Here is a 13,226-nt window from a genome sequence, read left to right on the forward strand (position 1 = left end):
CAGAATTGAAGACTTGAAGGGAGGAGTCAAAGCTCTGGAATTGGAACCTCTGCTTTCCTGCTCTTCACCTTGACTGGCTCTCAGAGGAGTGGTTGGGGGGTCGAGGGCATGCTGAGGTGGGGCTGAGGCCTCCCGGAGGTGGTGCTCAGGCCTAGCGCTTTCCCAGTGACGAGGATGAGCTGAGGAAGTCACTGTCTGAGCTGGTGGATGACAAGTTTGGGACCGGCACAAAGAAGGTGACACGGATCCTGGATGGTGGCAACCCCTTCCTGGACGTCCCACAGGCTCTCAGCGCTACCACCTACAAGCATGGTGTGCTGACCCGGAAGACCCACGCGGACATGGATGGCAAGAGGAGTGGGTGTCAGGCGGGGGAAGAGGCGTGGGAGGGATGCTAGTCCAGATGGGATCCACCCCCTTTGCCAGTCTTCTGGGGTTGCACATGCAGGTAGATGTGCTGGGGAGGCAGGGGAGGAGATATTGGGGTGGGTGGTTGCAGCCACACTACCTGTGCCCTGTCCCCAGCGCCCCGTGGGAGGCGTGGCTGGAAGAAATTCTATGCGGTGCTCAAAGGGACCATCCTGTACCTGCAGAAGGTGAGAGACTGCCTCAGTGTCCTTGCCCAATAAGGGTCAGCTCATCCCCCCAACCAGCCCCTGCCTTGTGGTGCCCAGATGTGCTGGGAAGGACCTGGGGCTTAGGCAGGTAGATGCTGGGTCCTTCTCGAGAAGGGGCCCAACTTGGGCTCACCCAGAGCTTTGGTGAGTTCAGGGAGAGTGTTTTTAAGTGCCCAGGGGCTCAGAGGATAGCAGTGTAAGGCCTGTGCAGGCCTCTGGGGCAACTGAGGAGTGCCTGGAGTGATTCTTGTTGGGGTTGGCATGGTGTCACAGCAGCAGCAGGAGTTGAATATGGAGGGAGACATATCAACAGAGGGAGGGAGAACAAGAGGGAGGGCAGGCGAGGGTGGAGGAAATGTGGGTCCGTAAGCCTGAGCCTGGCCATGACAGAGGCTTGCCCACCTCTACCCCACCTGCCCAGGATGAGTACAGGCCTGACAAAGCTCTGTCTGAGGGTGACTTGAAGAACGCCATCCGCGTGCACCATGCTCTGGCCACCCAGGCCTCTGACTACAGCAAGAAGTCCAACGTGCTCAAGCTGAAGACGGCTGACTGGAGGGTCTTCCTGTTCCAGGCACCGTGAGTAGGAGTGGGAGCCCCTTGCTCCCTTTGGACTCAGAGCCGGCAGCAGGGAGCCTGCACCGTACCCCTCTCCTCATCTGCTTTAGGGGAGGTGCCCTCAGCTCCCCCTGCATGTGTGTCCGCTCAGCACAAACCAACAGCAGCCCCCCTGCAGCCGAGGTTCTCCAAGTGTGGTCTCCACAGCGTCTCCTGGAGACTTGTTAGCGATGCGGCTTCTCTGGCCCCACCTTAGACCTGCTGACTCAGAACCTCTGGGGATGGGCCGCAGTTGGGTTTTAACTCCCTACACAAGGGGTAGGTGGAGTCTATGAACCGTCTTCTACTTTAAGTCGAGGTGGGGGGATGGAGGGAAGGACTTGCCCTACAGTTTCTCTGTAAGGCCTTCCGTCCACTCCCCTGTACACCATCCTTCTGTGACTTCAGATGGGGGTTTCACCTTTCATATGAGAGAGGCTAGTAGGCAAGCCCTCACGATGGGCGTGTCTGTGCCCGGATGGAAGTGGGGATGACCTGCTGCCTCCGGGATGGAAGTGGGGGTGACCTGCTGCCTCTAATGATCCTGGGGCCAGCTGGCTCCAGGACCCAGTAGCTCCATGGCCATGAGCTCTGGACCTGGCAGCTTTATCTTCACATGAAAATCCAGGTCTTGCCTGGGATCTGGGACAGAAGGGAGCTCCCTATCCAGATATGACCAGGCCCACTCAGCCCCCCAGCCCATCCTCCTCCCTCACTCCTTTGCCTACCTACGTGGAGGTATTTGTGCTCTCTCTCTGCCAGGCTAGTGCTGGGTATGGGGTGCTGGATAGGGAAGAGGGAGTCCTATTGTGAGACACGGGTGCCCTTTCCCCTCCCATTCTTCCCCAGGAGCAAAGAAGAAATGCTGTCCTGGATCCTTAGGATCAACCTGGTGGCCGCCATCTTCTCAGCCCCGGCCTTCCCAGCTGCTGTCAGCTCCATGAAGAAGTTCTGTCGGCCCCTGCTGCCCTCCTGCACCACTCGCCTCTGCCAGGTACAAGCTCCTGGGTTCCAAGCACCGCCTCCCCAGGCTGCTTCCCCCCTGCCAGGCCCCCTCATTTAATAGCCCTCACCTCAGCTCCTACACAGTGTCCTGGGCTCAGAGACAAGGCCAAGGGACAGATACTCTCCCCCCTCACCCCTATTTACAGATGGGAAGACTGAGGCCACACACAACACTGGCCTGGTTATGCTGTGGCGAGTGGGATGGGTGTGCTTCTATGCCAATGGCAGTGTATCCTGTGGGTGTGATTGCGGGTCTGTGGGCATCATGTGTGTTTGGCATGAGTGTAAGAAAATGTGTGTGTCATAGGGAGCTAGGGGTAGGAAGATGTGACTGATCCTTTATCCAGTCATCTACCCTTAAGTGTTTTATTTGTAATCCCAGAAACTCCAGTTCATCCAAACTCCAGTTTGGCAGTTATTTTGTGTTTTTATTTTTTGAGAGGAAAGGCTAAATGGAGGACCACAACCTGAGAGGTAGAGGGCAGGGGAAGCTTTTACTTCCTGTCTTTGCCAGCTGCTGGCCCTTTTCCTACAGGGCCGTTCTCCTGGGCCTCTCCACTGAGCTCCTGGGGCTGCTGCTTATGCCCAGAGCCTCTACGCACGCTTACTCAATGCACTGTACATGCATTCACACACGTGCACACACATGCATGCAGCCCATTGCTCACATAGCATAAAGCAATGTGACTATACTGTGGTGGGATGTGTGCATGCTCTTGTCTGTGTGACAGTGTCTCTGCCTGTCTTTCAGTGTGATCCTGGGTCTGTGACCATTATATGTGTCTGGCCTGAGTGTAAGAGAATGTGTGAATTGTATGGAGCCAGGGGTAACTAAGGCCAGGCTGCCCCTGGTCCAGTGTGTTTGTGTGTGCATCTGAGAGTCCATATGAGCCAGGGCATGTCTCTGGGTGATTGTGTGTCTGTCAGGGAGTGTGTATGTGCACATACAGGCTTAGGTCTCTATCCTCCCAAGCTTGCTGCAGGGGGTGGGGGCAGGGTGGTATCTAGGAGAGCTGATGCCAACGAGAGCAGGGAGGAAGGAAGAAGGTGGAGGAGCATTCCCTCAAGTCCAGAGCCTGGCTCTACCCCACATACTGATGGCCCTGGCCAGGACTCAGTTTCCCTGTGGTGAAGCAGATCCTGGCAGGACAGGATTAGATGCACCCCTATGACACCCTGAGAGCGGGATCTCATGGCGCAGGACTTGTCTTTGCAGGAGGAGCAGCTGCGTTCTCATGAGAATAAGTTGAGGCAGGTGGCGGCAGAGCTGGCTGAGCACCAGTGTCGCCCAGTGGAGCGGGGCCACAAGTCCAAGGAGGCGGAGGAGAGCCGGCTGAAGGAGCACTATCTCACATTTGAGGTGGGCCTCTGTGGGACGGATGGTGACGGGCAGGGCTGGGGCCCAGGAGGCCAGCTCCACCCACCCTCTGCCACGTCTCACCACCAACATCACCCCATAGCAGGGGGTTTCCTGGTTTGGGGCTCCCCTGAGGCAATCGTGAGCCACGCATGGTCTCCTATGGGCCAGTCTGCACAGTCCGGCTGTCAATGAGGTCTCTCAAAGAGCACCGGCCGGGCTCTACCAGACCTGCCCCCCTCCCACCACTCCTCTCACTCCTCTCCAAGCCCCTCTTCACCTCCACTTTCCCACAGGCCCAGCTTCTCGGGAAGCTACAGAATCCCAAGCCCTCTCCATGCGACTTTCCCCTCTTTGTCTCATTTTCCTCTTTCACCATGTTTCTTGAGCAGAGCAACTTAATCTCGCCTTCTAAGCCAGCGGTTCTCAACCTGTGGGGTCGCGACCCTTTCACAGGGGTCGCCTAAGACCATCGGAAAACACGTATATAATTACATATTGTTTTTGTGATTAATCACTATGCTTTAATTATGTTCAATGTGTAACAATGAAATTGGGGGTCACCACAACATGAGGAACTGCATTAAAGGGTCGCCACATTAGGAAGGTTGAGAACCACTGTAAAAGCTCTCCCTGCTTTCCATCTCACCTCTCTCTGCCCACTACCCTGATTCTGCCCCACGATGCTTCCCAAATGGGGCTGACTGAGTATCACCTTCATTGGTTGAGGGATGCGGGTTGGCTTGAGGGAGGAAGGCAGGAACCATTTTGGACCGGCCTTGGGACTGCCCTGCACATGGGAGTGGACAGCCAGCCAGATAGGCTGGGACTGAGCTAGGAAGCCCCCAGAGCAGGAAGGGCAAGAAGTTACCCAATCTCAATCTCTAAATTTCTGCACTGATTTTCTGTTGAGGTGTGGGGAAGAGAAGAGAGACCCTGATAGACCCTGACATTTGGAAAAACATAAAGCTTTGTAGCGTATAGAAATCTTCTCAGATCCACACTCTCTGCAAGGTAAAAATGGTGATGGCAAAAGCTACAGTGGACTGATCTCTTATGAATTTCCAGGTGTGATTCTTGTCACTTACCTTCTATGGATCGATTTAATCCCCATATTAACTCTGTGAAGTCGGCTCTGTTATGATCCCCATTTTACAGACAGGGAAATTGAGGCTTGGGGAGGTCAGATCACTTGCCCGAGGTGACATAGTTAAAAAGAAGTGCAGGAGCCAGGATCCTAAACCAGGGGATAGATGATAGTTCCAGTGTCCTGGTCTTTCTCACTCCCACCTGGTTTAACTGGGGGGCGGGGATGTGAAGCCCTTCTGTTCATATGTGTGAGCTGGGCAGGAGTAGTCTCCCGACCCTTACTCCCTGCTTTCTCCCGGACTCTAGCCTCCCTTGACTGTGATGAGGGCCTAAGCTCAGTGTCAAGGCCCTCAGACACTGTCAAATCCTCCTCCTAAATGTTTATCCATTTACAACTCGGTTAATAGCTTGTGAATTTCCCTTTCTCTCTATGCCCTCACCAACACTGGATATTATTGAATGTTTTAATCTTCACCAATCTGATAGGCTCAGCAAGCGGTGTCTTATTGCTATTTTAATTTGGATTAATTAAAAGTTTTTAATTGTGCCCAGCAAGCATGACTCAGTGATTGAGCATCAACCTATGAACCAGGAGGTCACACTTCAATTCCCAGTAAGGGCACAAGCCCGAGTTGAGGGTTGAGGTCTCGATCCCCAGTAGGGGGTGTGCAGGAGGCAGCTGATCAATGATTCACTCTCATCAATATTTCTATTTCTCCCTCTTCCTTCCTCTGAAATCAATAAAAAATATTTCTAAAAATTTTAAATTGTGATAAAATACACATAGCATAAAGAATCATTGATCAGCTTCCCTCCTGCATGCCCCCCACTGGGGATAGAGCCCACAACCCAGGCATGTGCTCTTGACCGTAATCGAACCCGGGACCCTTCAGTCCATAGGCCAGTGCTCTATCCACTGAGCCAAACTGGCTAGAGCTCTTCTATTCCTTAGATTGCCTTTTTACTCTATGGATTGGGCCCTTAGATACACAGAAGTTTAAAATTTTGATGTAATCCTGCCCTGGCCGGTGTGGCTTAATTGTTTGAGCATTGTCCTGTGTACCAAAAGGTTGCTGGTTTGATGCCCAGTCAGGGCACATGCCCAGGTTTCAGGCTTAATCCCCAATAGGTGTTTCTCTCTGTCTCTCTCCCTTCCTTTCTCTTTAAAAATCAATAAAAACATATTAAAAAAAGACTTCCTCTTTAAATATGTTTTTGAATGTAATCCCATTTGTTTGTTTTTACTTTTGTTGCCTGTGCTTTCCTATTATTTTTATTGGATTGTTTATCTCCTTTTTATTGACTTATGAGAGTTTTCTGAATATTACGGAAGTTAGTCTTTTGTCATCTAAGATACAAATAGTTTTCCACATTTTGTTGTCTTTTGACTTTGTTTTTTACCTTTCTCTGCTCTCTCCCTAGAAAAGCCGTTATGAGGCCTATATCCACCTCCTGGCTGAGAAAATCAAAGTGGGCTCAGATGACCTGGAGCGGATTGAGGCCCGGCTGGCCCCCCTGGAAGGGGACGACCCTTCCCTCCGCAAGACACACTCGAGCCCTGCCCTCAGCCAGGGCCATGGAACTGTGACTGGCAGCAAAGCCACGAAGGATACCACTGGACCTGAGACTTAGCTGCACGGATGAGCAGGCCCCAGAAGCAGGCAGATGCCCCGAGAGGGGTCAGAGAGCACAATTCCAGCCACAGGCCAATTGGGCCAGCTCCAGGCAGTTGATGGGCAGCCATAGGGGTGTGGAGAGCCCCATGAGCCAAGGAGTTGGAGATGCTATCCATGGCATTGATTTTGTATTCTAGGGCTTTTCTGGGCCTCAGACCCTCTCCTCAGCCCTTGCATCCCTGTCCACCACGGAGCCTCATGTTGTAGGCCTGTTGTGTGCATGCTCTATATACCATCTCACTGGTGAAGCGGAAGGGCAGTGGACTTCCCAGGCCTTCGTCTTCTCACAACTTCTTCCCTCATCTCCCTTGTTTCGAAGGGCAGGCCTGGACTCCAGGTCTCAGCTTGGACCCCCACCCTTTTTCCTTCTCCTTCCTCTGAGTTGAGCAGCAGCAGGTCTGCAGACCACCAGCACTATCCTCCCTTCCTCTACACAGCAGCCTCTGGAAACACACCCCATTCTCCCGCTCACATTGCAATAATCAAGGACCCGGGTCTGTTCCTCCGAGCTGAGCTGTCTCCACTCATGTGTGCGTCCATCTCACCTTCCATCCATTGAGGCCACTGCTGCTTTCTTTTATACGGACACAAGTATATAGATACAGGAATTACATATCTATATAAGAACCCCCTTTAAAGATGGTTTTGGAACTGATATCAATTAAAATAAGATGAAGGAAAAGCCCATTTCAGGGCTGCTATCTGGCCCCCTGGTGGCCCTGACACTCTGGAAGGAAAGGTGGAAATAGTATTGACCTCCTCTCACTCCATTTCCCCGCCTCTTCCGGCTGACCTGTGACTTACATGGCTCTAACAGTTGATGTTTTGGAATAAATAGGCAGTGTGTGTGTGCCACCCTACCTGTCCCACAGGCATCATGGTGTGTGAGTGGGGCGGGGCCGTGGCTCTGTTTATTTTTTGGTCTTTATGTTGGTGCTGCCAGGTCTCTGTGCTCCAGAGATGGCCTCTCGTTCAGATCTACTGTTACAGGAATAAAAGACAATCTGCCTTGCAAACAGCCACTTGTCAACAAGCTGGAAGACATTTGATGGGGGAAAGGTTGTGGAAACTGTTCATCCTTGGTCTTGGGAAAAGGTGGAATGACAAGTTGCTGGTTGTTTTTTAAGTTGGTATTTCTTTCACTGTTGTAGTGACTCAGGAATGCTAGCTAAGGACATGTTTGGGAAGAAAGAGAAATTTGCCACATGATGATCACAGACTAGCATCCTTTAAACCCTGAGTCCTTCAGGCTGACAAGTGGTGGGGGTGATGACACCCTCAGTGCAGCGATGATGAGTAAATCCTTTCTATTTTTTAAATAATGTAGTTGGGCCAGCAATTTGATCTCAGTGGTAACATATTTAGTTAATAAGTCAACCTTGCAACTAAGTACCCAACATTTACAAGTCCACTCATATTTGATGCGAGGGATTTGTGAATCTGTGGAGAGATGTAGTGATTTAAATCCAGATGATTTCATTTGGATTGTGTGAAAATGGTGGCGGCGTAGGTGGAAGCTACAATGACAGTCTCCCAGGACCAAACTGGAAATACAACTAAAATACAGAAGCACCACCCTGAAAAATCAACTGAGGACGAGCTGGAGAGAACCCCGATAACCAAGGACAGAAAGCAGATTATTTAATTTGGATCAGCTGAAGTGTATTTCTAATCAAACCATCGGGCCCTTCATTTTGCTGAGGATAACTAAGTGCTCATTTAAGTGAAATTGAAAGAACAGTGTGGCAACATAAAGAGCTCTCTGTGCTTTCTCCATGCTGTCTCAAAGGTCTTTTGATTTGGGGGGTCAGCTTCCCACAATCCACCTTCTGAGGGCAGGTGAGTGAAAACAGAGGCGCAAGCCCTGTCTGTTGCAGACAGATGCACTTCCCTGAGCACTTGTTGTGCCTCCGATCAGTAAAAAACATTTTTTAGCTCACTTTCTTAATTGTATAATTATTTATTGTAAATTATATACATGTTCTACTGTACTAAAATATTATGTACATTATAAAACATACACAAAAATAGAAATTTAAAAAAGATGAGATGAAAATAAATGTAAATCAAAGTTCTAATATTTTTTTTCCTGCATTCTAATGGACCATTATGTTCACCCCACAAAATAACGCCCATTTTCCAGGACTGTCCAAATCCAGGGGTTGGAGGACGGCAGGTGAGATGCTGCAAGTGGTTGCACCACCTACTGGTCCTGGGAAGTGGCTGCAGCTCAGGGACTCCTGGAGGCTGCCTCTTGAAGACAGAGTCTCTTGAGCATTCATCCTCTCACTCAATGAAGGTCAACAGTACTGCACATTGTGCTGGTTGCTGGGGATACTGCGGGGAGAAACGGATTGACCAGCTACCTGTCCACGTGGGGCTCACAGTCTAGAAGGGAGGGGGACAGACAGTCACCATCACCATTTGGGACTCTGGGAGGGCTGGGGAGACAAGCCAAAGATGACCTGGCAGAGAGAAGAAAGAGTTGGAGGAGGAAAAAGACTGATTCAGGAAGCTGCCCAAATGTCCTAAGTGCTCCTGGAGACAGGGTGGTAGTAGGGAAGTCACTTACTGGACTGGACCTCTTCCTGACAGGCCAACTGAAAATGCCACAAGGCAGGGTGGAGAAAGGGCCTGCTCCCAGGTTCCTTTCACACCTGTGAAATGAATGAGTAGCCGCAATGACGAGAAAAGAATCAAGGACTACATTAGGTTCCAGCCTTAGACTCTCAGCAGGTATCTTAGAATCCAGAGCAGATAATGAAGGCACTGAATGGGCTCATGTGAAGGCCAGTAAGTTTATCAGGCGGTTATTCAGAAATACTTGGGGTCGCATAGAGCAGTGGTTCTCAACCTTGGCTGCACATTAGAATCACCTGGGAATTTTTTTAAAATCCTGATTTCTGGGCCTCATCCTCCGGAAATTCTGTTTCTTTGTTACTAATGTTGTGGCCCCACCCCATAACAAAGAAACAGAATTTCTGGAGGATGAGGCCCAGAAATCAGGATTTTAAAAAGATTCCCAGGTGATTCTAATGTGCAGCCAAGGTTGAGAACCACTGACATAGAGGTTGGTGGGTTCATCGGAGTCATGGAGGTTGTTTCTGATAAAAGTTTAGAAGGTAACAGCAACTTGACCCTCAGGAGGGTCAAATGAGAACACTAAGTTGGGCGAAGAGTTCATTCCTCATCACTTGGGGTCATGAAAAGGTCAATGGGTTCACCAAGAGTTCATTTCTAATTACTTGGGGTCATATAGAGGTCAGTGGGTTCATTGGAGTCATGGAGGTGGTTTCTGACCAAAAGTTTAGAAGGTAACAGCAACAGGCTCTCAGAAGGGTCAAATGAGGACACTAAACTGGGTCATGGAGAGGTCAATGGGTTCACCAAGAGTTCAATCCTAATACTTGGGGTCATGAAAAGGTCAATGGGTTTACTAAGAGTTCATTCCTAATTACTTGGGGGTCACATAGAGGAACCACTGGCTTTCAGGAAATTTAAAGCCAACAGTAAACTCAGAGCCAGTAGAGGGATCGAATGACAATATCAGATTGAGGCTAGGAGAGGTCAGTGGTTTGCAGGTTTATGTAGCATTTAGTTCATTATTTTCATTTATTTCATTGTAATGTGTTTTTTCTTTTGGTTCCAGTGCCCCCACAATGAATACGACTTGAGTTCTTTATTTTTCTCCATAAACTCCCTTTCATCTAGTTTTTGCTATTTTGTGTGAGTCAAGAATGCAAGGCACAGGTTATCCTCATCACCATCATCAAATTAGCTCTTAACAGGCGCCTACAGGCATACCTCATTTTATTGCGCTTTGCTTTATCGTGCTTCACAGATGTTGTGTATTTTATAAACTAAAGGCAAGACCCTTCAACAGCAAAAAATATTATGACTTGCTTTATTGCAAGACTTGCTTTACTGGAACTGAACCCGCCATATCTTCAAGGTATGCCTGTATCATGTGCCAGAAGCTACACGGGTGCTTTACATAGATAAGCTCCACAACAACGCTTTGAAGTAGGTATTAGCATCACCATTTAAGTCTAGGAAACTGCAGTCTAGAGAAAGCACCCAGGTAGTGAGGGTGGGGGTGGAATCAGAGCTCAGGCCCTGCTGACATCTATAGGTCCTCTCAATACTAAACCTCGCTGTCCCTCCCATCTGTAAGTCTCCCAACCGACCAGGTACATCCTGAGGGCATTCATGCACATGTGCCCACAAGCCAAACACCTGAGCAATTTGGATAGAAGACTTCCTCACGTCGGGCTGGAACATAATGGTTCCTGGCACTGGGCACTGGTTTAATAAATTAATCAATGAGGGCAAAGGTTCTTAACCCTGGACCTTCCTCTGCCTTCTCCATGCCTGAAATTATGTACTTTTCATCAGGGATGCGGGTTTAGACAAGCCCTAGTTCTGAGGGGTCTAGAGTTGGGAAAAGTGTAACACCCTGTGGGCTTACAAGTTGCAGCAGCTGTGGTCCTCCTGGCAGCTTAGGGGACCCATTATCCACCTTGCATGTCCAGACTTTGCCTGTGACATGCCTGAAGCCCCAAGGGTCATCTTGCCTCAGCTGCCCCGTGCCAACCCCACAATCCTTCCTTCCTCACCCACCTAGGCCCGGAAGCTGTTGTCTCTGTCGGGCCCCTGGAGCTCCAGGGCAGGAGCTGGGCCAGGGTTCTGAGGCTGAGCTTGAAGCAGAGTAATTTGCGTCAGCCCCTTGGCCAGGCTCCCCAGCAGCCAGGGGGATACCTTGTGAAAGTTCTCGGAAGAGGGAGGAGTGCTGGAGCCTGCCCTGGGAACTGGAGCCAGGGAGATGAGAGGGAGTGTCTTCCTCCCATGGGTTACCCTGGCCCTCTCCAGCTTCCACACCAACATCCATCCATCTCCACCCCAGGTCTTCATCCTCTGTCTGTCCTCCTCACCTGAGGGCTAGGCACACACAGTCAAACATGAGTTATTTCTGATTTTATTTATAATATAAAAATGTTCAAGTGTCAACAGTCAGGTGTTTGGACATTTCAGGGCAGGGTTCCCATTTGTGTGGGATATTTTTTAAACAATTACCTTTTGGACAAATCAGCAGTGGACCCAGTTTTCAGGGGTGAGGAGGTCGGGGCTGGAGAGGGAGTGGACGTTATGCATAGGTGGGATGGAGGCTGGGAGTTGGACTGAGAAGGAAATGATGTTACTTTATTGCTAAAAGGGGGATCAAATACACTGTCGAGTGGCTCTTCTAGGTCCCAGCGTGACCATGCATCCAATCTAAAGAATCTGAAATGCAAAGAACATGCAGGCGTAAAGTAGAAAAGACGACCTGTAAACGAAGGTGCTGCAGAGGGCAAGGGGCGTCCTGGAGGCCATGGGGAGGAGGAGCCTCCAGCGTCGGGGCCCTGGCAGAGCTGCCCCTCCCTGGGGCGGGGACTGTTGGGAAGACCTGGTTCTCAGTGCCTCCTCCCTTAGCAGCTGTGAGGAGTGGGGAGGCCCCCCGCCCCATTCAGGTTGCTGTCGCTGGGCCTTAGTCTCCCTCTTGACGTGACCTGACACCGACTCTAGCTCCAAGCCTAGGATCCCCGGCCTTTCCCAGGGGATCCAAGACTCGAGATCTTGCAAGGGGGCAAGGGCCCACCCATCACTGCCCCGCAACTGGGTCCCTCCCAACCCCCCACCCCTGCAGCCTCTTCTCTACCTGCTTTCTCTCACCCCACCAGCTCCGGATCCTCAGCCCCCCGCCCCCACCCCACAACCCAGACTTTTCTCCAGGAGCTCCAGATTAGCGTACAGCAAAAGGCACCACAATATAGGTTTCTATTAAAGAGTCAAAAAATTGGCCCATCTCTCTTTTTTTGTTGTTTCTTTTTTTTTTTCCCGAAGCTGTAAATCAGGATGTTACATATAAATAGTTTCCCTATAAAAACGTCTTTGCCGTTAGCTAGTATTGTAAGACAATTTTTGCTAAAATGAAAATAAAACATTTTGTTATACCTTTTTCCTTTTATAGAAAATAAAAATATTTTTATTTCTTTTTTTCCTCCTTTCTCCAGTTGGTGGTCGCCCTTCTCCTTAAAGACAGGGGAGGGAGGCGGGCCCTAGAGGGGCGCCGAGTCCTGCTTGGCCCGCGCGGGCCCGCGGCTGTGTCTGCTGCTGGCCTGCGCGCTGTGGCTCTCCAGGGAGTAGTAAGTCCTGCTGTCCGCCGCCCCGCACAGCGGCGGCGAGTCCGAGCGCACCGCCTCGTGCGCCGCGCGCAGGCCGAGGAAGGGCGTGCTCTCGGCCGCCAGCGCCCCGTCCGCGTCGTCCGCGTCCTCGTCCGAAGCGGAGGCCGAGCCGCCTCCCGAGCCGCTGCTCAGTGACAGCGAGTCCCGCGCCGCGCGTGCGCGCTGCGCCGCCAGCCCGTTGAGGCGCGAACGGCGCCAGCGCCGGGGCCCCGCCGACGTCCTGCGGGACGCGCCACGAGCGCGCGGCGGCGGCGGGGGCGCGCACTCCTGCGTGGTCTCGTACTCGTCGTCCTCGGGGATGCGGAAGGGGCTGGCGGGCAGGCTGCCCAGGCTACCGCCCAGGCCGCAGGCGCCGCGCCGCGGCCCCGGCCCGGCTGCGGGGTAGTAGTAGCTGTCGTAGCTGCGCTGCATGTCGGCGCCGGGCCCGGGCTCGGGGGGCGCCGGGTGCCGCAGGAGCGGCTGCTGCTCCGCCAGGCGGTAGCTGATGGGCGCGGCTGGCGGCAGCGACACGGCGTGCGCCGAGTTGGGGGATGTGATCTCGAACGTCGGCACCTGCGTGGCCAGCGAGTAGTGGAAGTCCACCGGGGAGAGGCGCGCGGGCGTGGTCAGGGCCGACACGTACCTGCGGGGAGAGGAAGAGGCGTGGGCCCGGGCGGAACCTTCG

The 13,226-nt window shown here is 51.8% G+C and overlaps 2 protein-coding genes across 4 annotated transcripts in view; one reads left to right on the plus strand and one right to left on the minus strand.

The window, feature by feature from the left end:
* The window catches only part of PSD2 (pleckstrin and Sec7 domain containing 2), a 29,715-nt gene extending 21,296 nt beyond the window's left edge, over positions 1-8,419 (plus strand). The window contains exons 10-15 of the mRNA XM_059698574.1: positions 167-357; positions 526-596; positions 1,039-1,196; positions 2,064-2,208; positions 3,436-3,579; positions 6,088-8,419. Of these exons, the coding sequence (XP_059554557.1) occupies positions 167-357; positions 526-596; positions 1,039-1,196; positions 2,064-2,208; positions 3,436-3,579; positions 6,088-6,297 (919 nt within the window). The 3' untranslated portion in view covers positions 6,298-8,419. The remainder of the gene's footprint in view (positions 1-166; positions 358-525; positions 597-1,038; positions 1,197-2,063; positions 2,209-3,435; positions 3,580-6,087) is intronic.
* Positions 8,420-11,300: 2,881 nt separating this feature from the next.
* NRG2 (neuregulin 2) overlaps positions 11,301-13,226 on the minus strand; it is a 257,953-nt gene continuing 256,027 nt past the window's right edge. For all 3 annotated transcript variants that reach the window (XM_059698576.1, XM_059698577.1, XM_059698575.1), the window contains one exon: positions 11,301-13,184. In XM_059698576.1, coding sequence (XP_059554559.1) covers positions 12,437-13,184 — 748 coding nt within the window. In that variant the 3' untranslated portion in view covers positions 11,301-12,436. The remainder of the gene's footprint in view (positions 13,185-13,226) is intronic.

Source organism: Myotis daubentonii, chromosome 5 (assembly GCF_963259705.1).
Source record: "Myotis daubentonii chromosome 5, mMyoDau2.1, whole genome shotgun sequence".
Lineage (NCBI taxonomy): Eukaryota > Metazoa > Chordata > Mammalia > Chiroptera > Vespertilionidae > Myotis > Myotis daubentonii.